We start from the raw sequence: 23,839 nt of genomic DNA, 5'->3' as shown, positions 1-23,839 counted from the left end.
TTACAACCTTTAAAAGGCATCTTGAGGGGTATATGTATAGGAAGGGTTGAGAGGTTTATGGGCCAAGTGCTGGCAAATGGAACTAGATTAGGTTAGGAAATCTGGTTGGCATGGACGAGTTGGACAGAAGGTTCTGTTTCTGTGCTGTACATCTCTATGTCTCTATGACTCTGGTGCCTGCCCAAATCTGTGAAAATCCAGTCCTTGTTGAGTTCCCTTTCCTCTCGCACAGCCCTCTACATCTGGTTGGGCCAGCAACAAAGGTCCTGGCTGGATATATCTTCAGAATTATAATGGGATGTCAGGCTGGTGAGCTGTGGGATTTGAGGCAGATTTGTAGAATTGAAAATCACCACACAAGTTCTCCTTTTGCAAATTACATTTTTCAAATTTTTTTATATCCTCAGAGGGAGTTCTCTCTTCTCCTCGAGTTTAGTCCTCTACAATCAACCCAAACTCAAAATGGTAGGCAAAGGAGAGTGTGCAGATGATGTCGATCCAATGCCTTTTCTGGCTCCCACTGAAAAGGAGATACTGGAATATATGAGCAAGCCCTACGATATTAAGAAGTCGTGCTGGATAAAGGATGAAAAAGATGGTTTTGTTTCAGCAGAGATCCAGTCTGAACAAGGTGACCAAGTCACTGTGAAGACGGCCAAGAATCAAGTAAGTAAGATTGATCACATAAGTGGTATTGTGAGAAATAAAGGATTTCACCATTCCTTCTTTTTTATGATATTAATGCATGTGACACTAAAAGGCGAACTTCAGTGCTTGTTTCATTTACTTTCATAATCGGAGGTAAGAAGAATTAAGAAATCTTCCTGAATCTCACCTTCAGTCGCCAGTGTAGGTGTCAGGAGACATTTCTTTGTACACCGTGGTCAATGCTATGAATGGATTTGTGGATAGTACTATGGAGGCTGGATCTCTGGAATCAGAGCTATACTTGCGGACAGGATGAGAAAGGCAGGAACATGGGTTCCTATGAAAAGATGAGCTATGGTCTTTACAGGGACTATCAGGTGCTGTGTGCACCTACATTCATTATAGCAATGTTCACATTTCACAAAATAAAGTCCAGTATTGAAGGTGATTGCTGAGAAAGATAAGTATTCATCAGCTTCTCTCAATCCATACCACAGATTCCTTGTCAAATTAATGTAGTGGGTCTCAGTATAAGCAACATGCAGGAATAAATTGGGGATACATTATTTGAATTTCTCAACTTTTAAACATTGCACTCCAAAATTGTGTCATGCACTTTCAATTGGTCCCCATTATTTCGAAATGACTTTTTGTTTTATAATAATCTAAACAAGGAAATTATAAGAACATATTCACTGGTAGTAGACTTTCTGTGTTTGCATGTTATTTTTCTGTAATTTCTTTGGTTTTGTCACAACTGTCTTATGTGAATAAGATAAAGAAAAGCTGATGAAGATTTTTGTGAGCGCTGAATGGTGAAAAAATGATTGCAAAAAAGAAGAGTATGCAGGCTTCTCGGCAGAAGGTGGGAGAGTGACTGGAAAAATTGCTCATTTGGAGAATCTGTGTGGACAAGACATGCCAAATGGCCTTCTTCTGTGCTGTACCAAATCTGTGAAAAGGAAGATCAAAAGAAATAGGTTAAACATGTGATATTTTTAAAACATTGTGAAGCATACACCAAATTCCATGACGTATGATGAATTACAGGACTTGAAATTATCATTGTGACTTTAAATTTCCATTGTTCCATTCTGATATGGTGTAATATAATTTAAAAAAGAAGCCTGGCAACCAGGGCAATTTATATAATTTACAGCCTCCGTGTCTGGTTTCCTTAGTAACTATCAATTGTGATGAGATCTTCTGATACTCTCATCAAAAATAATGTAGGTTATGCATTATATTTACATTCTGTACAATCTTTGATATGCTTTTTTTCAGACGATAACCTTGAAGAAAGACAATGTTCAGCAAATGAATCCACCAAAGTTTCATCAAGCCACAGACATGGCCAACTTGACCTTTCTAAATGAAGCAAGCGTCCTCGTAAATCTCCGTGATCGCTATGTCAAAATGCGGATTTATGTATGTCATATGGATTGTTGATCTGCATTTTTCTTTTTCTTAAGTTTGAAGTAATCAATGTAAAGGGCCAATTCCCACAGTTAGAGCAAGATGAAAGGAAAGAGAGGGAAAAAGAAACAGACAGAGAGATAGATCGATGGATTTATCAATCTTGCATGTACCTTCTATTTCTCACAATTAAAAATAATCTTAGAGAATGTTGCAGGCAGCTTCTGTCAATCTGGACACTGAAAGTTCCCACAAACCTGAAATGAGGTCAAAGTCCAGTCATCTGTCATTGTTGAAACACAAATGTTTCAGATGCTGGAAAACCTCCCCTCTCCATGCCCTCTCCATTTCTTAACAATGTACCACCTCCGACAGAACAATGATCCTTATGCAATATACTAATGTGCAAGTCTCAGTTATGTGCTCAAATCCTGGGACCTGGACCATGAGTTACTGACTTGAAGGTAAGGCTGACATTTCACAACAGGGAACAGATGGGATCAGGAGATGCAGAGCATGTGTTGAAAATCCCAAATGCTGTACAGTAGTGGAAAAGAGAAGCTAAGTTCAAGAATTCCAGCATTTTTAAGAATTGGAAAAGGGTGAGTTAAAGTCAAATATTGTCTAAATCATGTTAATTTTAAGACAGTAAGGCTGTAGAATATGTTGCAAAGCACGCTTCAAACTTAGAGGGAGCAAAGAAAATCTTAGGGATGCCAATCATAATAGCATTTGAGAAAGTTTATAATGAAGGGAGAGGGTTCAGATGCATATTCATACCCTATTCATAAGTGTAAGAACTAAAAGAATGCCCTGGTTGTGTGAGTAATATTCTACACTTGGAATAACTTGAACTTCATAGAGATTAAGACTTTTAGATAGAAATAAGTGTGTTACAAAATAAAAGTAAACAAAGCCATTGGTAACTGCAGAGGGATTGTAAATATTCTGTGAGATAGGAGAAGCTACTGAAGTCAGGAATATTGCTACATGAAGGCTGAGAGCCATCGAACACAAAAAGTGATGACTGTTGTACATGCTTTAAGCAATTTGTAGAAAGAAGTGTTAAGCAAGTGAGGTTACTGCACATAAAGCCCTATCAATGTCCGAGCTGGTGGCAGAGGCATGAGTATTTTATGTTGCACATTCTCCAGAGCAGATATCCTGGCTCCACATACAAGCTAACTGTAAGCATACAGAATGCAGAGGGAGCCACAAAACAAGTTCAGTATGCACTTTTGGCTGTGCATCTAGAGACTTTATTCCAAAATTTATACTAAAGGAACATTGCACTTTCCTCCCAAAGCCTCATCTGCCCTCCCACGATGGCATAAAAGGCCCTTTGACTCATCTCAAGGAAAAGCAAAGATGTTAGCCCTGTTGTGTCTCAAGAAATATCATTAAAAATAACAACTCACTTGTTCATGATCTTATTATCATTGACGGGACCTTGCTTTAAAAGCATTTCATTGGCTGTGAAGTGTTTTGTGATGTCTTAAGGTCATGAAAGATGCTAGAGAAGTGCAATCCCTCTTTAATTGGCAAGTAACTTCAGTGGTGTGTTTTATCATTTATTTTTCTAAGGCACTCATCAACAGCGTGTAACCATTTTAACAAAACTGTCACGCCTCATTTTGATTATGTTTCCTTCTTTGTAGACATATTCGGGGTTGTTCTGTGTAACGGTAAATCCGTACAAGTGGCTGCCTATCTATGGTGGCAGAGTGGCTCTTATGTACAAGGGCAAGAAACGCAATGAGATGCCTCCCCATCTTTTCTCAATCTCAGACAATGCTTACCATGACATGCTTGTAGGTAAGAGACAAGTAAAAATATTTCTTTAAAGTTTCAAAACAATTGGAAAGTATTGAACATTTGCAATTCTACCTTTGTCAGAATCTTCTCACAACCGTCTTAAGTTGAAACAAGCTCTCATAGCCAGAGATGTGAAGATTTTGACAGAAACATCTATTTACACTATTATTCTAGTTGATGTGTGTAGGCAAGGCAGATCTTATGACAGGACTCAAACCAAACAAAGTCGACCGACTCATCAAAACAGGGCACTAGAAGAAATGGTCTGCAGTAGGGTTGTCCAAATCTTCACCATGGACATGCAGTCCCTCTACACCTCCATCTGCCATGACCAGGGCCTCCAAGCCCTCTGTTTCTTCCTTTCCTGACGTCCCCAACAGTACCCTTCCACTGACACTCTCATTCGTTTGGCTGAACTGGTCCTCACCCTTAACAATTTCTCCTTCGAATCCTCCCACGTCCTCCAGAAGAAAGGGGTAGCCATGGGCACCTGCATGGGCCCAGCTATGCCTGTCTCTTTATCAGCTACGTAGAACAGTCCATCTTCCGTAGTTACACCGGCACCATTCCTCACCTTTTCCTCCGCTACATTGATGACTGCATCGGTGCCACCTCGTTCTCTCACCAGGAGGTTGAGCAGTTCATCAACTTCACCAACACATTTCACCCCGAACTTAAATTCACCTGGACCATCTCTGACACCTCTCTCCCCTTCCTGGACCTCTCCATTTCCATCAATGACGACTGACTTGACACTGACATTTTTTACAAACCCCCCGACTCCCACAACTACCTGGATTACACCTCTTCCCACCCTACCTCCTGCAAAAATGCCATCCCGTATTCCCAATTCTTTCACCTCCGCTGTATCTGCTCACAGGAGGACCAATTCCACCTCAGAACACCCCAGATGGCCTCCTTCTTTAGAGACCGTAATTTCCCTTCCCAAGTGGTTAAAGATGCCCTCCAACGCATCTCATCCACATCCCACTCCTCCGCTCTCAAACCCCACCCCTCCAACCGTAACAAGGACAGAACCCCCCTGGTCCTCACCTTACACCCTACCAACCTTCGTATAAACCGGATCATCCGCCCACATATCCGCCACCTCCAAACAGACACCACCACCAGGAATACATTTCCCTCCACACCCCTTTCCACCTTCCGCAAAGACCATTCCCTCCATAACCACCTGGTCAGGTCCACGCCCCCAAAACCCACCCTCCTCTCCTGGCACCTTCCCCTGCCACCGCAGGAATTGCAAAACCTGCACCCACACCTCACCCCACCTCCGTCCAAGGCCCCAAAGGAGCCTTCCACATCCATCAAAGTTTCACCTGCACATCCACCAATGTCATTTATTGTATCCATTGCTCTCAATGCGGTCTCCTTTACATTGGGGAGACTGGATGCCTTCTCACAGAGCACTTTAGGGAACATCTCTGGGACACCCACACCAATCAACCCCACCACCTCATGGTCCAACATTTCAACTCTCCCTCCCATTCTGCTGAGTACATGCAGGCCCTGGGCCTCCTCCACCGCCACTCCCTCAACACCTGACACCTGGAGGAAGAATGCCTCATCTTATGCCTCAGAACACTTCAACCCAGGGCATCAATGTGGACTTCACCAATTTTCTTATTTCGCCTCCCCCCACCTTACCCCAGTTTCAACCTTTCAGCTCAGCACTGTCCTCATGACCTGTCGTACTTGCCTATCTTCCTTCCCAGCGATCTGCTCCACTCTCCCCTCTGACCTATCACCTTCATCCCCACCTCCATCCACCTATTGTACTCTTGGCTACCTTCTCCCCAGCCGACCCCCTCCCATTTATGTCTCCACCCCCCAGGCTCCCAGCCTAATTTCTGATGAAAGGCTTTTGCCCGAAACATCAATTTTCCTGCTCCTCAGATGTTGCCTGACCTGCTGTGCTTTTCCAGCACCACTCTAATCTAGACTCAATCCATGCAGAATTGAGGGGGTCAAATTTCAATTTTCTCTCACCTGGGGAGAAGGTGTTGAGCAAATTTCAGAAAGATAAAGTTTTCCACAGTAATAAACATGTATTTATAAAGTGCTGTGAGAATACTTTACACCTGATCCTGCTTCTCACCAGGAGAAACAATACCAATGCGAAACATCTTTTTCTTGGAAAGATGTAACCCACTTTACTTTTCTATTGATTGCACGGTTCAGCTGCACAAACATCTGCGGGGAGCCATATCCTGCCACTTGCTCTAAGCCATTCTTCTCCAAAGTAATTCTTAACATGGAAAAGGGTCCTTGTGTTCCCATCTTCAATTTTTAGCAACTGTCCCTCGCTACCAAAAACATATCAGATCTATGCGTGTTAGTGAGATAGAAAACGTGAAAGTCATAGAGTCATAGAGATGTACAGCACAGAAACAGACCATTTGATCCAATTCGTCCTTGCCAAACAGTCTTTGGACATATTAATTATTCAATTGTTTGACTCCTTCCACACAGCATTTCTGCCCATTCCTACCTTTACATCTACACAAAATATTACTCAATTAACCCAGTCACCTGATTGCTATAGCAACAATAACCGACCAGTTGCTAAAATGGTGAATGAAGATGATGCCAGATAGACCAACTTTGCAGTTGTCCATTAAAATCATAATTCATTCAGAATTTACTGGTCTTTTGGTACTCAGGGCAAACTAAATTATGAATGTGTGGAATTATAGGAAAGAATATCAAATATAATTTTTTCCCCCTATAAATGCCAACAACATTTATTGGAGTTTGCTATCTTTTGTCAGAGGTGTATGAGAATGAATCTCAAAATGAACAGGCTAGCACATCATCACTAATCTAATATTGTAAACTTTCAGGCTTGTAAAATGACTTGGAATGTACTAGGGCTAGCATTGTACCTTTCAATAATTCATTTTTTAACATTGCTTTTTGACAGAGCGTGAAAACCAGTCTATGCTCATCACGTAAGTACACATTTATACGAATATTATAGTTTCCTTCAGAACATAAACTTTTGGGAATTATTAAAACTACATATCTAATAATGATCAAAGTTGGCATCTAAACATTCAGGTTGGCAGCACAGAGAGGCCTGTCAGTGAATTAACCCATCTTTATCCAAAGGATAGTCTCACCTGAGACCTGCTGTCTTTTTCCTGAAGCACTTTCGACTCTTACTAAGTCCAAAACAGAATTTCTGACTGCTCTCAGCAAGAATGCATACCCCTGGACCTAGCAGATGGTTTCCTGAGCTCACTTTTCCAGGAAGCCTGAAAACTCTATAGACATGTCCTTCTGAAGAGAGATACTGCAGGCAAAGGTTTGTGCATTTCCTTCCACTAGAGTTTCCAAACCTTCTCTCCATAAGAAGGAAGTCTAATGAACAACGTTCCAACTCTGTAACTGGTAATTACATGTACCCAGATCCAGGAGGTAATTTCAAGTCCCCATTCACCTTGAATTCTGCAATGGTTCTAAAGGCCCATTATCAAATGTGGTCTTCTATGTTCCATAAACAATTATCAAAATGTCCTCTGATTAACTGTGATCCTCTGTGGAACTTTGCTAACATGTTTCACATGTTCTAAATATTTTCTATTCAATGGGTTCTGAGGTGTTATGATACACATCTGGAGCAGTGAGAACCAGGTCCTGTGGTCCAGAGGAAGGGACACTACTAATGCACCACAAGAACCCTCTCTGAGATGTGCTATACTGCTCTCGAAACTTAAGATTCGGATCCAGTCTGCAATGCCTATTCCAGTTGGCTGGTGTGGTATTTCAGCACCATGTTCTTTGTCTGTACTTGTTCAGATGTTTATTCAACTACAGGGACAGTGGAAAGTTGTATTATTTCACAAATAGAACTAAGAAAGTGAAAAGTTGTATTATGTAACAAATGGAATGAGGTGTAGGCCTCAGCAATCCCCAGTCACCAAGAAACCAGAGTCTATTCAAACAATAAATGGGAACAGCATCAGCAGATGACAGTGTCCATTTACAAAAGGTGCCTACAAGTTTGAAGAAACAGACCACTGGCCCAAACTACAGGAATGCTTCCCAATAAAATCAGGGAGATTTCTCTCTCAAAATTCAGTCAGTGGAGGATTGTTACATACAAATTATGTGATCACAATCACATCCAGTCTTGCAGGCTCCAAACTGATGGAAGATTACCCATTCATCTCCATTCCAGCTGGGAATAACAGCATGTGTTTTCAACAGTACAAAACCACAGGCACACCTGGACAGCTACAGCCACAGTGTCATCAGTGAGAGCAGAATCAATAGCAGATATTACAGTGTCACCTTCTTTACCTCAGTTACAGGGGTTAGCTCACAAGATTTGTTGAGAGAATATGTTTTCACTACCTTAGAAGAAGGCAGGTCTGCCATTCTCTGGTATTCTATGCTCTCTTCTCTTACAAGGAGGGGAAGAAGAGATCTATGAACGAGAGTAATGAAATGTGTTGAGTGGATGGATGGACAACAATTATGGAAGGTCACTGTGAGAGATAGCTGTGACACTGCAGTGAATTTAGAGTGAGTCAGCAGTAGATGGTCATAAAGGGCATGAGGAGGTTCCTAGACAGAAAGGAATTTGAAAAGTTGGTAAAAGAAATGATATGCTGGAGAAGGCTTGAGAAGACAGAGTGAGAGAGCTTAGGATTAGATACACATGAAAGGTATATGAATGTGCAATTGCACTTAGTTTACTGCTCAGATTAGGTTATTAATTTTTTTATGGCAACCTACTGCTATTTCTCTCATTCTGAGAGATTTCTAGCCATGTCTTCATATTCCCTGTGGTTGGTTGGCTTCACCCATTGGCAGGAGAAGAGCCCTTTCCTTTTTGTATATCTCTACATCCAGCCATATCAGTGCAAGGGAGATAACAGTGAGGAGTGATGATGTCTTGCAATGTTTAGGCCCATGGGTGCAGTTTCACACTGCACCCGATGTGGCCTCCTATCCATTGGGGAGACAGGTTGCCTACTTGCGGAATGTTTCAGAGAACACCTCTGGGACACCCGCACCAACCAACCCAACCACACCATGGATGAACACTTTAACTCCCCCTCCCACTCCGCCAAGGACATGCAGGTCCTTGGCCTCCTCCATCGCCAGACCATGGCAACATGATGCCTGGAGGAAGTGCGCCTCATCTTCCGCCTAGGAATCCTCCAACCACAAGGGATGAATGCAGATTTCTCCAGCTTTCTCATTTTTCTCACCTTTTCTCAGTCCCAGCCCTCAGACTCAGCACCGCCTTCTTGACCTGCAATCTTCTTCCCGACTTCTCCGCCCCCACCCCCTCTCCGGCCTATCACCCTCACCTTAACCTCCTTCCACCTATCGTATTCCCAAAGCCCCTCCCGCAAGTCCCTCCTCTCTACCTTTTATCTCAGCCCGCTTGGCATACCCTCCTCATTCCTGAAGAAGGGCTTATGCCCGAAAAGTCGATTCTCCTGTCCCTTTGATGCTGCCTGACCTGCTGCGCATATACCTAAAATATTAAATATTCAGCTGCAGAGTATGACTGCTGTCACGATCAGATATGAGTGTTTCATTGAGGAAATTCTTTATGTTTATTATTGAGTTTCCATCCTGTCTTGGTGTTAAAATTGACCACAAAAGATCATCCATTTCGATGTAACAAGGGAGTTCTGATCTTCAGATGTTGAAAGTGAAAGGATTTCTTCATTACAGTTCAAACCTATCAGAGATAATTTAAAAATGTGACTTTTCCACACACAGTGGAGAATCCGGTGCTGGGAAGACTGAAAACACCAAAAAGGTCATTCAGTATTTTGCCAACATAGGTGGCATCAAGTTAAGTGAAGCAAGTGATGGAAAGGTAAGTGGTGGATTTATGTACATAAATCTTTAAAGATATTGGGATAAGTTGAAAAGGCTGGTGAAAGAGCATATTGCATTTTATGAAGAAAGGAAGTTAGGCTGAACTTGATAAAATCTAAAACAAAAACAGAGTGTACTGGAGAAACATAACAAATTCAGCAACATCTGTAGAGAAAAACAGAGCTAACGTTTTGAGTCCAGTGTAACCGAACTTGAAACATTAACTCTGTGTTCTCTCTACGTATGCTGCCAGATATGCCACATTTCTCCAGCTCTCTGTTTTTATTTCAAGTTCCCATTATCTGCAGGTCTTAATGTTTATTTATGAAAACAGGATTAACTACACCTGATGTGCTGTGTTGAATTCTGGACACCAATTTAAGAAGAATATCAAGGATGTGAAGAGAATTACTAGAATGGTACCATGGATGAAGGTCTTTAGTTATGTGATGAGACTAGGAGAGCAGGGCTTGTTCTCTTTAGAGCAGCGAGGGTTGAATGTAATTTTTAATATCTACATTTAGCAACAAACTTTCTTGTTGACTTTTTACACCTAAAGGACCAATCAAGAACCAGTCAACCATAATGAATATTATCTTTGAATTCAAATAACAGCAGTGTAACAGCTTTTGAAGTACAAATACCATGGCCTTTAGATTCTCTTGAACAGCATTGGACAAGACAATACAATAACAATCTATGTTTCTTATGTTTATCATTTATCCTCTTATGCTTGTAAATCAAATCCTCTCATTCCACAGAAGATTCTTATAGCAAACTTCACTGTGCACAACCAGGTCTAAACATAAACAATTGTTTTAAAGTCCAGTATTAACCATTGTTTGCTAATGAGGCTAAAATGGTTAATCATCTGCACTAATGTTGACATCAGCAGGATCCATCATGTCTTATTTGCAAAACACCTTATATTAAATGTGATTTAATATGAATGAAAATAAAAATTAAAATAATTGCTATATTTTGATAACCAGTATAAATATAGTGGTATCATGGATAGATTAGTGGAACAATAACTCAGTGGTTTGAACTAGTAAATTAAAGAATTTGAGTCCAAATCTTGCTACACGGTTGTATTTCACCTATCTTCAGGGACCTCTACCACCAATGTTTCAGCGTAATTCAGGATGGACAATAAATATGAAACAAGCTAAAATTGTAACATTTCCATACCAGTTACTTTAATATGAGTTACTATTTCTTGGTATTTAGATGTGAAACTTGCAAAGTAAATCTGGGATTAATGGTGATTATTCATCAATGATAGGTTTTAACCTATGTCGGCTTGTTTGAGTTTTAACAGAATCTTTATGATATTACTTCTGGATTGATTCAGTGCAAAACATAGAATCCCTACAGTGCAGATAGAGGCCATTTGGCACCCTCCCTCTGAAAAGCATTCTACTCCCCCACCCTATCCCGATAACCCAGCATTTAACATAGCTAATCCACCTAGCCTATACATCCCTAGATATTATGGGACAATTTAGCATGGCCAATCCTGCACATCTTTGGATTGCGAGAGAAAACCGGAGCACTCCCAGGAAACCCACGCAGACACAGGGAGAATGTGTAAGCTCCACACAGATAGTTACCACATAGTCAATGCATATGTATGCAATTTTATTTTGCCAAAGCTAACAAAGTTAAAAGGCTTATGGAACTGGGTCATGGTCTTGCAATAATTAAATCTTTCAGAAAAGCTCTTCTTGACAAACCTAAAGTAGATACAAATTGATGCATTGCTGGAAGGAGGATGCATTTCAAAGCAATTGTAGTTGGCCAACAACATCACATACAAGATTCCTGAAGAAGGGCTTATGCCTGAAACGTCGATTCTCCTGTTCCCTGGATGCTGCCTGACCTGCTGCGCTTTTCCAGCAACACATTTTCAGCTCTGATCTCCAGCATCTGCAGACCTCACTTTCTCCTCAACAACATCACATAAACTAACGCAGCCATCGACAGGTTCTGTGAAACATCCAAATTTTGTACGAAATCTGGATTGTCTCACCCGCCAAAACAGTGTCCAGCATTTTGCAACATATGCAAGAGAGTGTGGGTTTCCTTAAAATGTGCAAGTGGATTTTGTTGCACATTTTAACCCAAAGCACAACTCAATGCTCCATGTGAAGAAGAGTCAATAAAGGCAGGATAAGACCAAATCAGATTATTGGAGTTAAAGTAATAGGTGAACATGATTACACACCCTTGCTTCACAAAGCAGCTGAAGGCTAAGAAAGTCAATTGAATCTTAATTTATATTTCTACTGCAGAATCTGTTTTCTATTTGATTTCTACTTATATTTCTGAATAGTTTTCATTGGATTCAGTTTCCATTGTATCAACAGCTGTCTCAGATCTTACATAAAACAAACAGAAGTACACGTGAGGCTTCAATGGATACATACTCAGGAATTTCTACCTTTGTAGCTCGTAATTACACTTAGAATTAATGCTAAACTATTTTTAAAATCAACTGCGCTGCATTATCACTAAATATCAAATTCACCTAATTTCAAGCTTATTTGAAAATATGTCATTAATTACCACTGAAAGAATTATGAATTCATCCCAGATTGTAGCTAAAAATGGACAACAAAGAGTGGACAAACTATTTTATGTTTTACCTGATTTTTCTTTGTTAACTCATTATATGGGCTGGTGATTCATGGCTGTAGCAACCAAGACAAATTCATGCCTGAGAAAGTGACTGACTTTAAAATAATCTGAGCAGCACAAAAGTAACATGCCATGCATGTTGGAAATCTGTAACAAAAACCAAATACTGGACATGTTCACGAGGTCAACAGTATCTCTAGAAAAAGAAACATAAAAATTAATATAATAAATTCTTCATGCAGAAAAGATTGTTGATATGATAATTTAGGTTTCTTTTTCTTTTATTCTTTGTAAAAGGGTTCCCTGGAAGATCAAATCATCCAGGCCAATCCTGTGCTAGAAGCTTTTGGGAATGCAAAAACGACCAGAAACAACAACTCCTCCCGCTTTGTAAGTCAATTCTTCGGCTCTCCCTTTGTGCATGTTATAAGTGACCATTAAATAATTAAACCTTTTGCGCACCTATACTTTGTGATCAGTCACCCTTCAATTTCTCTGAAATTTAAGGATAACTTTTGCGAAGTTCTATCGTGTATGTTGACAGTATGGGTACAGTAATATTGTGGTTAGGTTTTGGACTAATAATCTAGGAGCCTGGAGACATGAATTTAAATCTCATCATGGCTAATAAGGATTTTACATTCAGTGGTTCAAAAAATCTGAAATGTAAAGTTAGGTTCAATAATAATGACCATGTACCTATCACACCTGCTACATAAAACCATCTGATGTCCTTTAGGGAAGAAACTCTGCCATCTCTATCCAGTTGAGTTCACCTGCTACTCCAGGTCCACAATAATATGGTTGACTCTTAACTAGACTCTGGAATTACTTAGCAAATTATTCAGTTGAAGTCAAAAGAAGACCTCCACTTTTTTAAGGGACATTTGAGATGGGGGATAAATGCCCAGATCTCCTGAATGAATAAAAGAAAATCTGTGTTTCCTGATGAACATCAGAAATATATCAGGTTAACCATTTTATTCCATAGATTTGATGGAAGTGTTCAAAATTATGAGGCGTTTTGACAGAATAACGAAGGAGAAATTGTTTGCGCTCCAGGTGGCTCAGTGATGAGAGGATACCAATGGGCGAATGCCCCACAGAAATGAGGAGAAATTGTTTCTGTGGCACGTTGTTGTAATATGGAGTTCACAGCATGGTGGAAGCTGATTTAGTTGTAATTTTTACCTGGCAAGAGATAAATATGTGAAAAGAAAATAAATGCAGGACAATTAGAAAGAGCAGTGAGTGAAACACTATTTGATAGGTCTATCAGAAAACAGGCACAAACTCAATGGGCCCAACTGCCTCCTTCAGAAACTGTATCATTCTCAGATTCCACATTTTTGGTCTGATCAGAATGTGATTGGATGGATCTCTGTTCACATTTTGCTTCAAATTCACACTGAGCTTTTGATGTGAGAGATGTCTTGCTACCCAATGATCTCAGCCAAACTGTGATCTTCTAGTTGGATAAATTGACAGCAACTAACCTTTGTTCTTCTTCACAGACATCCACGTCTATGTTCTACTGACATAGTCAGTGGAAGTAAGTGGGGGTCTTGTTGGAGCCTTTTCCATCTCATGAGTAAATGCCAGATCATTTTATTCTTCCAAGATAAATGAGCTGACCACTTCTTTAATTCCTAACTAACATGGCAGTTTTGGAAATTCAAGGGAATATCAAATTAATACCTCTGCTTTTGTGTATATATCAATACCCATTTAAGACTCAAGATTAATGTTAATGGTAATATGTAATTAACTCCAATTTAATTTTGATTTGTAATTCCCTTAAGGGTAAATTCATCCGAATTCACTTTGGTCCATCTGGTAAACTGGCTGGTGCTGACATTGAGAGCTGTAAGCATTTTTAAATTTGATCCTACAGTTAATAGCTAAAGAACCTCAATGCACACATTTGAACACAGAAATGTTTAACTTTCACATTTGCAATGTGGCTGTACTTTTAGATTTGCTGGAGAAGTCTCGTGTGATCTCTCAACAAGCTGCTGAGAGAGGCTACCACATCTTCTACCAGATTCTGTCAGGAAAGATCCCAACCTTGTTGGGTAAGCACGTTATAATCCATAAGCATTGTTTACTAATGAACATGCTAAAAGGAGCTTGGGAAAATTGATCATTTGGTTAATCTAGAATGTCCCCACATTATTTTCATTTTGTTACAAATTGTCGTTGCCTTAAAGTAAAACTCCAGATTAGCTACCGACCTTTGTTATTATGCAGACACTGGACGAATGAGTCATGTAAATCTGTTAACACTATTAACATTTCATCTATCAAACGCAATCAAGCAAGAGAGATAATGTTAACTTATCCTACTTAAGAGCAGCATCCCATTTAACCTACTGATACAACAGATCATATTGGTGGCTGTTTGATTTATATCTTTGGCTTTCATGAGGTTTAAACTGCAATGTTGGGGTTATGAAGAAAAAACTGCTTGTGTAAAAGCTGCTGAAACATTTCAAAACAACTTTGTAATGTCATGATTTGTGTTTGTAACCATGAAACATTAGATTATGGCAGAGTATGTGAACATAAGAGGTACAGTTAGTAAGTTTGCAGATGACACCAAAATTGGAGGTGTAGTGGACAGCGAAGAAGGTTACCTCAGCGTTCAATGGGATCTTGATCAGATGGGCCAATGGGTTGAGGAGTAGCAGATGGAGTTTAATTCAGATAAATGTGAGGTGCTGCGCTTTGGGAAAGCAAATGTTAGCAGGACTTATACACTTAATGGTAAGGTCCTAGGGAGTGTTGCTGAACAAAGAGACCTTGGAGTGCAGATTCATAGATCCCTGAAAGTGGATTCGCAGGTAGATAGGATAGTGAAGAAGGTGTTTGGTATGCTTTCCTTTATTGGCCAGAGCATTGAGTACAGGAGTTAGGAGGTCATGTTGCGGCTGTACAGGACATTGGTTCGGCCACTGTTAGATTATTGCGTGCAATTTTGGTCTCCCTCTTATCGGAAAGATGTTGTGAAACTTGAAAGGGTTCAGAAAAGATTTACAAGGATGTTGCCAGGGTTGGAGGATTTGAAGAGGCTGAACAGACTGGAGCTGTTTTCCCAGGAGTGTCGGAGGCTGAGGGGTGACCTTATAGAGGTTTGTTAAATCATGATGGGCTTGGATAGGATAAATAGACAAGGTCTTTTCCCTGGGGTGGGGCAGTCTAGGACTAGACGGCATAGGTTTAGGGTGAGAGGGGAAAGATATAAAAGGGACGTAAGGGGCAAATTTTTCACACAGAGGGTGGTGTGTGTATGGAATGGGCTGCCAGAGGAAGTGGTGGAGGCTGGTACAATTACAAAATATAAAAGGCATCTGGAGGGGTGTAACAATAGGAAGGGTTTGGAGGGATATGGGCTGGGTGCTGGCAAATGGGACTAGATTGGGTTAGGACTTTTGTTTGGCATGGATGAGTTGGACCGAAGGGTCTGTTTCCATGCTGTACATCTCTATGACTCTATAACTAAACGATGTAGAGGCAGATGTATGACTGACACTTCTATGTAATAGAAGGAATGATATGGTGTAGTGGTTATAATGAGGTCAGCCACATGGACCTCATAGAATATGAGTTCCCTGAATGGAACTGTTAACCTGGTCCAATCGGGAGCCCTGGCTGATAGATATATACAGGAGTGTTAGAGTTTCTGTTCGCTCCGGGAGTTACTCTAAGAGAGCTGGATCACTGTCAAGGACTCTCCACATGTAAATAAAGGTTGCTTTGGTGATGGGATACCGGCCTCTGTGGAATTATTTCAATAATACAAAATAAATGCAAAATACAACAATTTCATGATGTTTAGCTGCTACTTGAGTATAGAACAGTCGTTCAGAGTATGTCATATGCTTTTGAATAGTGAAATTTCTGCATGTACCCCATTCCTCAGTGATCTCCAATCTGTGCAAAAAAAAAACTGCATGACTGTTAAACTAACTAATGAACAAGAGGAATTAAGGCACAACACATCAGGAGCTTCACTTGACTATAATCAGACAAAACTTAGCCATTTGGCCTACCAGTTGGAAATATGATCATTGAATATCTGCATTGCTGGTTGGGGTGGGAAGGGTGATGGATTATTGTCCGACATCTGATTACATCTCATTATACACTCTCTCCCTCCCCATTTCTGTTAGTTCCATACATTTAATACCCTATGTTTCGCCATGTACTTATTTGTGCTCAGCATTGTATATTTGCCATAAGTTAGGTGTTTGTGTGATTGTGTGTTGGTGTATGTGTTTGTGATTGTGTGAATCTGTGCATTTGTGTCTGTGTGAGTGTGTGTGTGTGCGTGCGTTTATGAGTGTGTATGTGAGAGAGTGAGTATGTGTGTGTTAGTGAGTGTATGAGCATGTAAGTGTGTGTGTCTGTGTGAGTGTGTGTGTCTGTATGTATCTGTGTGTGTCTGTGTGTGTGAGTGTGTGTGAGTCTGTGTGTGTATGTGCATGAGTGTATGTGTGTGAGAGAGTGAGAGCGTGTGTGTGTTAGCGAGTCTGTGTGAGTGTGCGTGAGTGTGTGTGTTTGTGTGAGCGAGTGTGTTTGTGAGAGTGAATCTGTGTGTATTTGTGCAATGTGTGTGTTTGTGAGTGTGTGAGTGTGTGTGAATGTGAGTGAGTGTGTGAGTTTGTGAATGTCTGTGTGAGTGTGTGTGAGTTTGTGAATGTCTGTGTGAGTGTGTGTGTGTGAATGTGAGAGTGAGTGTGTGTGTGTTAGTGAGTGTGTGTGTCTGTATGTGTGTCTGTGTGTGTCGTCTGTGTGTGAGTGCGTCGTCTGTGTGCGTCTGTGGGTGTGTGAGTCTGTGTGTGTGCCTCTGTCTGTGTCGCTGTGTGTGTGTCTGTGTGTGTGTTTGTGATTGTCTGAGTGTGTGTGTGTGAGTGAGTCTGTGTCTGTGTGTTTGTGTGTGTATGTGTCTCTGTCAGTGTGTCTGTGTGTGTATGTGAGTGTGTGTCGGTGTGTTTGTATGTGTGTGTGTCTGTGTGTGAGAGTGTCTATGTGTGAGTGTGTGTGTATATGTCTGTGTGTGTGTATGTGTATGTGTGTATGTCTGTGTGTGTGTATGTCTGTTTGTGTGTGTCTGTCTGTGCGTGTGTTTGTGATTGTGTGAGTGTGAGTGTGTGTGAGTGTATGTGAGTGTGTGTGTGTATATGTGTGTGTCTCTGTCTCTGGGTCTGTTGTGAGTGTGTGTCTGCGTGAGTGTCTGTATGTTTGTGTGTGTGCGTCTGTGTGTATGTGTGTGCCGGTGTGTGAGTGTACACCTGTGTGTGTGTCTGTGTGTGAGTGTATGTCTCTGTGTAAGTGCATGTCTGTGTATGTATGTCTATGTGTGTGTGTATGTGTGTGTGTGTGTCTGTGTGTGAGTGTATGTCTCTGTGTAAGTGCATGTCTGTGTGTGTATGAGTGTATGTCTCTGTGTAAGTGCATGTCTGTGTGTGTGTGTGTGTGTGGTCTGTGGTCTGTGTACAGTAATATGTTCAGCAGACATATCCTCTATGGCTACTTGCCTCAGATCATTTTGCTTTCCTTGCTCTCTGAAGAAAGCACACATACCATTCCAAGCAATAAGCACAATTAAACCTTTGGGAATGATAATAGCATTGCTCTCCTTGCTATTCAAAATCTCCATGTGTAGATATATCGATCTAACATATGGTGGAAATATTACATTCTATGACTAATGGAGTACTTATCAATCATGCAAATGCTACCCACCCTCATGAAACCCACACTTCCGCAAGCCTCCCTATTAATTCCACAGTTGCCCGAGGGTAAGAATGGAGTCCAATTCCTGCCATCCATTGGGAAAATGTTTACCTGGCCAATGGAATCAAAGTGGCAGTCCTTAGAGCCAGTGAAATTACAGGCAACCTGCTCCTATTGGTCCCCTCATGCAGTTCCACCACTGGGGCTTTTCACCTCCAGTGGGACGGCCTGTCACCATGAGGAGATAGGAAACAAATTTAAAACCTGAAAGGGCTCACGAATAGGCATTTTATCAGGTTCTCAGCAAACTGTCAATGATGGACAGATTCCTTGCAGGTTAGAGAGACCCCCAGCCGATTACCCCAGTTTACTCACACTAGACTGGTGCAGGAGGTGGAGAGGTTTTATTTTCATTCAGAGACTGGGGGTGCCTGTGATCAAGAAAGGCAACCCCCACTCCAACCCTTGTGATTAGGTTGGAAGAATTTCCCTTTCATTTTTAAAAACATTTGAAAAACATTCTTAAGCATTCTTGTGTAGGATCCAGGATCCCTGCATAACCCAGCAGTGGCCACCATTCCTGGTGGTGTTGCTGAGCTGTTGGCCTTCTGATTAAGCTGACAGATGGAATGGATGGTGTGGACATTCCTGCACAGTATGGCAAACATGGTGGCAGCTTCTTCATGAGCTCCAGTGATGGAAGGGAGGTGATGTACTGCCGCACTGAACTGATGTGCGTACTTTCATATTAAATTAAAACAATGGCACACACTGTCAATCCCACTTAGTAGAAAGCATTCCTTCACACCTGACATCGGGAAACTGCCTTGAAAATAACCTCCTGCCATGATATCCAAGATCTGCCTTTCAACTGAAGAGGAAAGGGAGTTAAGACAAAATGATTTGGGAACAGGATTATTTAATTTTTCTTTGTCAGTGTACTTATCACTTTGTTCCTATCTCTAACAATTATTAGTTAAACTTTATTCTGTATCTATATTCAGCTCTATATCAAGCCAGACTGATTTGACTTCGAAGTGATTCATACTTTATGAACAGTACATATCTAGAACAGCTAGTATTTTACTTCACCTCTGTACCTGAACTTCATAAGAATGTTTTTGCTCTATCTTAATGTCTGTTTTAAAGTACTCTGGAACTTCCATAGACCTCGTCATAGTAGTTAATCTTGTGTTGATGTGTCCAGTCATGTACAGACCACTCTTCAGCTTCCCGGCATCAAAAAAGCCATCTGATTTCTATTTAGATACAATCCATCAGGAGTGGCTGGGAACAAAATCGATAATTTGAATTTGAAGCTAAGGCCCTGATTTTCATTCCCAAGTCAGATGTGTGGAGAATTCCTAGCTCCACAAACTCAATATTTCAAAATGGCCGTCCACACTTCCCGTTCTCAGTGTGAGTGTTGGGCTGCTTTGGAAGAAGGGGTGGATAATCAGGAAGACATGCAGATTAATGCCTTATGGGGCAATTGGTGGGACAAGTGGAAAGTGCTAGTATCCCACATCAGGCTCTGTCCAACGTTTAAAAGAAACGAGGCTGTGCACAATCTAAAAATTGGGGGAGATGAGGGATTAATATTCTTTTTACTTTTGTTTTCCTTGTTAGATTCGCTTTTGCTGGTGTCTGATCCTAACCAGTACTTCTGGGTGTGCCAGGGTGTTGTCAAAGTGGATAACATGGACGATGGTGAAGAGTTGGAACTCACTGATGTGCGTACTTTCATATTAAATTAAAACAATGGCACACACTGTCAATCCCACTTAGTAGAAAGCATTCCTTCAAACTGGTGAAAATACTCTAAAGCATTTCACAGGAAATGTTATTAATGTTCATCTGAAAGCAACAGAGGCCATAGGAGCAGTCAGATATTTCTCACTTTTTCCTTACATATTTTCTAATCAACCTGCTCAGAAATGTTATGATGTGCCTCTGGAGCAGGCGTCCTGGCTCAGAGATAGGGACATTACTACTGCACCACAAGATCCTCACCCGACCAGTTTACAGTTTCAAAGCAATGAATCCCATGATGTGATAACTACATTTATGAACTAAGGCAGCTCAGAAAATATGGTTAGATTGGAGTTTTAAAAAAAAATTATTGAAGTTCTAAGGAAATGAGATCCTCAGTACACTATTTTTAGCACACTGATGAAGATTCCTGCATTACATTGTTATGTGCACTATTTAAGAAATATTTCAATAGATGGATTCCCCCAAGATATATTTTTACTGTCATTTATTATAGACATCAGTGAACGCATGAAAGTAGATCCAGTATTACAACAACAATGCATTTATATGGTGTCTTTAACAAACTAAAACGCCCCATGGTGCTAACAAAGAAAAAGATAGCAGAAGGTATGCATTCAAGTCTGAGAACTGAAGCTCCATTTCTGTAGAAGGAGGGAAAATTCTGAGAAATTCTTGTCAATCTGTAAGGTACTGAAAGGCCAAGCAGATCATTTAACTTACTATTTACATAGATACCACAAATTAGGAATAAGGCCACTTTTCCCAAACAGTTCATTTTACTATCTGTTGTAATCACTGTGCTTCCTTTCATATTCTTAACCAGTCTCACCACCGAACCCATCTGGTCTTAAATGCTGCCTTAGTTTCAATCTTAATTAGTAATTCTGGAAATGATTCTATAGCCTGCAATGCTCCATATGAAAATGCTTATATTGTACTCTGATCTAAATTTCCTACATTTGAGTTTGTATTGTGACCAATGAAACAGCCATTCAATACTCCACAATGACTAATATTCTCACAGGGAAAGGACCTAGTTTGAGTGTTAGTTAAGATCAGCATTTGGGTTATACTTCAGTGCTCCCATCCCAGTGAACTGGGCAATGATGGAGAATGGGAGGAGTAAAGGCGGTGAGTCCTCAACAGTCTTAAGTGCACTTCTTCAGTTTTCCATTTGTTTATTGTGGCTGAAAATTCTGCCAATATGGTCTTGCATTGCCTGCTTCATGTAAATACCAGCAACAGGTGAAGCCCTGGGAAGCTGCCTTTTGCCCTGCTGATTACCAATGCCTTCAGCAACCACGAGAACTTACAGCAGTTGGTTAGCAAGCATTTCAGGGAATTGTTTTTAACTCATTGATGGGCTGTGAGCCTTGTTTCCAGGACCAGCATTTATTGCTTATCCTTAATTGCCTTTGAGAAGGTGGTGGTGGCCACTAATAATGGCAATGGTATTAGTGACCTTTTAGCTCCCAGTGAGGGCCCAGGAGTGGGTTTGTGTGACTTCGAACTGACCAGCGAAGATCTTGGCACACACTGAAGCTTTCAGTCACATCAGAGCTGAGTCGTTCAGGCTCTTATGTCCATTGGAAGAATGTTCCTCCCTTTTCCAATACTATAGAGGACTTCTCAGTGCAGCGGTGTCATACTTTACTTAAATGTGTAACTGGTTCCTTTTAAGTGAACATGTGAAGTAGGACTAGGCCATTCAGCCCCCTTGAGTTTGCTCTGCTATTTAATGAGATCATGGCTGATTTAACTGGATCCTCAAATTCACATTCTTGCTTACCTCAGTAACCTTTTACCTCAAATTTCACCAAGACTCTGGCCACCTCTGCTATAAAAAAATTTGCTTTGCCTCCCTACCTTTTAGGAAGAGAGTTCCAAAAGCCCATGAGAAAAAACTCATCACATCTCTGTTTAAATGTGAGACCCCTCATTTTTTAAACAGTGATCTCTAATTCTAGGTTCTCCCATTGAGGAAATATAATCTCTACATCCACCCTGTCAGGACCCCTCAGTCAAGTCACTTGCAATTGCCCACCTATTCTAGGTATTAGGCAATCAAACTCTGAACTGCTTTCAACACGTGCTTACTTACATAATGTGACCAATTTATTATATAGTACTCCAAATCTGGTCTCACCAGTACCTTGTATAACTGAAGCATAACTTTGGTCTTCAATTCCTCTTGTGATAAGTTCTGACATTCTATTAGCTTTCCTGCTTTTTATCCTTGCTGTAACTGCACACCTTCATGCACTAGGACACTCAGATCCCTCTGCAGCTTAGAGCTCTGTAATCTCTTTCGATAATATTCTTCTTTTTCATTCTTCCTATCAAAATGGACAGTTTCACATTTTTCCACAAAATACTTCACTTGCCAGATCTTTGCCAACTCTATCAATACTTTTTATGTGACTTCCTTATGACCTCTTCAGAGCTAATTTTCCTATCTATCTTTATGTCAGTGGCAAATTTCATCCCTTCATCCAAGTTAGTCATAGTCATAGAGGTGTGCAGCATTGAAACAGACCCTCCGGTCCAACTTGTCCATGCCGACCAGATATCCCAACCCAATCCAATCACCTGATGAAGGAGCGTTGCTCCGAAAGCTGGTGTGCTTCAAATTTAACCTGTTGGACTATAACCTGGTATTGTGTGATTTTTAACTTTGTACAATCCAATCCTGTTTGCCAGCACTTGGCCCATATCCCTCTAAACTCTTTCTAGATGCCTTTTAAATGCTATTTACATTAATTGTGAACATTTGAGATCCCAGCACCAATCCCTGTGGCACACGACTTGTTACATCCCACCAACCAGAAAATGATCCTTTTATGCCTATTCTCTGCTTTCTGTTACCCAGTCTATCCATGCCAAATGCTACCCTCAACACCAAGAGGTTTTACTTCCTGCAATAGCCTTTGAAGTAACACTTTCTCAAATGCCTTCTGAAAATTTAAGTGCAGTACATCCAATGGTTTTCTTGCATCTATCACAGTTATTTATTCCTCAAAGAGTTCCAATGCTTCAATTTCCTTTTCACAAAATCATGTTGACTCTTCCTGATTACCTTGAACTTACCGAAGTGTCTTGCTATAACACCTTCTAATATTTTTTCTATGATGAATGTTAAGCTAACTAGACTGTAATCTCTTGCTTTCTGACTCCCTCTCCCATTGATTGTAAAGAGCTCAGTGTAAGATTCTCCTGAAGCAGTAATGAAGTACAAACAGCAAACTGGGCAAGAGGCAAATAGTATAGGTAAGAAGTCAGTGTTGAGGTCCATTTTAATTTGGCAAACTCTGGATTACTTTAGCTCAAATACTAGTCCTAACACTGTAAAGGACAGTCTAATAATTCTGTTTTTTAGATCAGAATTGCTTTTGTTTAGATAATCTTTTTTTCTTTCTAAGTTAAAATTAGACAGCACACAAAACAATCAATTAAAATCACATTCAATGCTTAATCACCAGGTCGCCTTTGACGTACTGGGCTTCAGTGCTGAAGAAAAGCTCAATATCTACAAATTAACTGGAGCCATTATGCATTTTGGTAACATGAAGTTCAAGCAGAAACCAAGAGAGGAACAGGCAGAAGTTGACACACCTGAAGGTACAATTCCTACTTTAAATTTCAGTTTCACAATCACACGCAATAACCTCCTAACTGCCCAAAGTCTGTCCAGCTCTTCCAAAGCACAGGTCAGGAGTGTGATAGAATACTCTCCACTTGTGGAAAATAACTAAGGTTATCTCAGATTACAAGCAGATATTGATCAATTGATCCAATGGGCTAAAAACTGGCAGCTGGAGTTTAATTTGGATAAATGTGAGGTATTGCATTTTGGGTAAAATAAACAAAGCCAAGACTCATACGAATAAAAGTAGGGCCTTCGGTAGTGTTGTGGAACAGAGAGACCTAGGGGTTCAGGTCG

General features: G+C 40.6%; 1 protein-coding gene across 1 annotated transcript in view; it reads left to right on the top strand.

Moving 5' to 3' along the window:
• The first annotated feature begins 408 nt into the window (after positions 1-408).
• The window catches only part of LOC122560537 (myosin-16-like), a 73,493-nt gene continuing 50,062 nt past the window's right edge, over positions 409-23,839 (top strand). The window contains exons 1-10 of the mRNA XM_043711262.2: positions 409-666; positions 1,933-2,076; positions 3,723-3,879; positions 6,821-6,848; positions 9,643-9,742; positions 12,682-12,774; positions 14,187-14,250; positions 14,361-14,459; positions 19,753-19,856; positions 23,379-23,517. Coding sequence (XP_043567197.2) covers positions 463-666; positions 1,933-2,076; positions 3,723-3,879; positions 6,821-6,848; positions 9,643-9,742; positions 12,682-12,774; positions 14,187-14,250; positions 14,361-14,459; positions 19,753-19,856; positions 23,379-23,517 — 1,132 coding nt within the window. The 5' untranslated portion in view covers positions 409-462. The remainder of the gene's footprint in view (positions 667-1,932; positions 2,077-3,722; positions 3,880-6,820; positions 6,849-9,642; positions 9,743-12,681; positions 12,775-14,186; positions 14,251-14,360; positions 14,460-19,752; positions 19,857-23,378; positions 23,518-23,839) is intronic.

Source organism: Chiloscyllium plagiosum, unplaced genomic scaffold, assembly GCF_037043375.1.
Source record: "Chiloscyllium plagiosum isolate Xiang-an unplaced genomic scaffold, Cpla_swu_hap1 HiC_scaffold_20, whole genome shotgun sequence".
Taxonomy (NCBI): domain Eukaryota; kingdom Metazoa; phylum Chordata; class Chondrichthyes; order Orectolobiformes; family Hemiscylliidae; genus Chiloscyllium; species Chiloscyllium plagiosum.
Note: the sequence above shows the minus strand (reverse complement) of the source record. Positions and strands in the feature narration are given on the sequence as shown.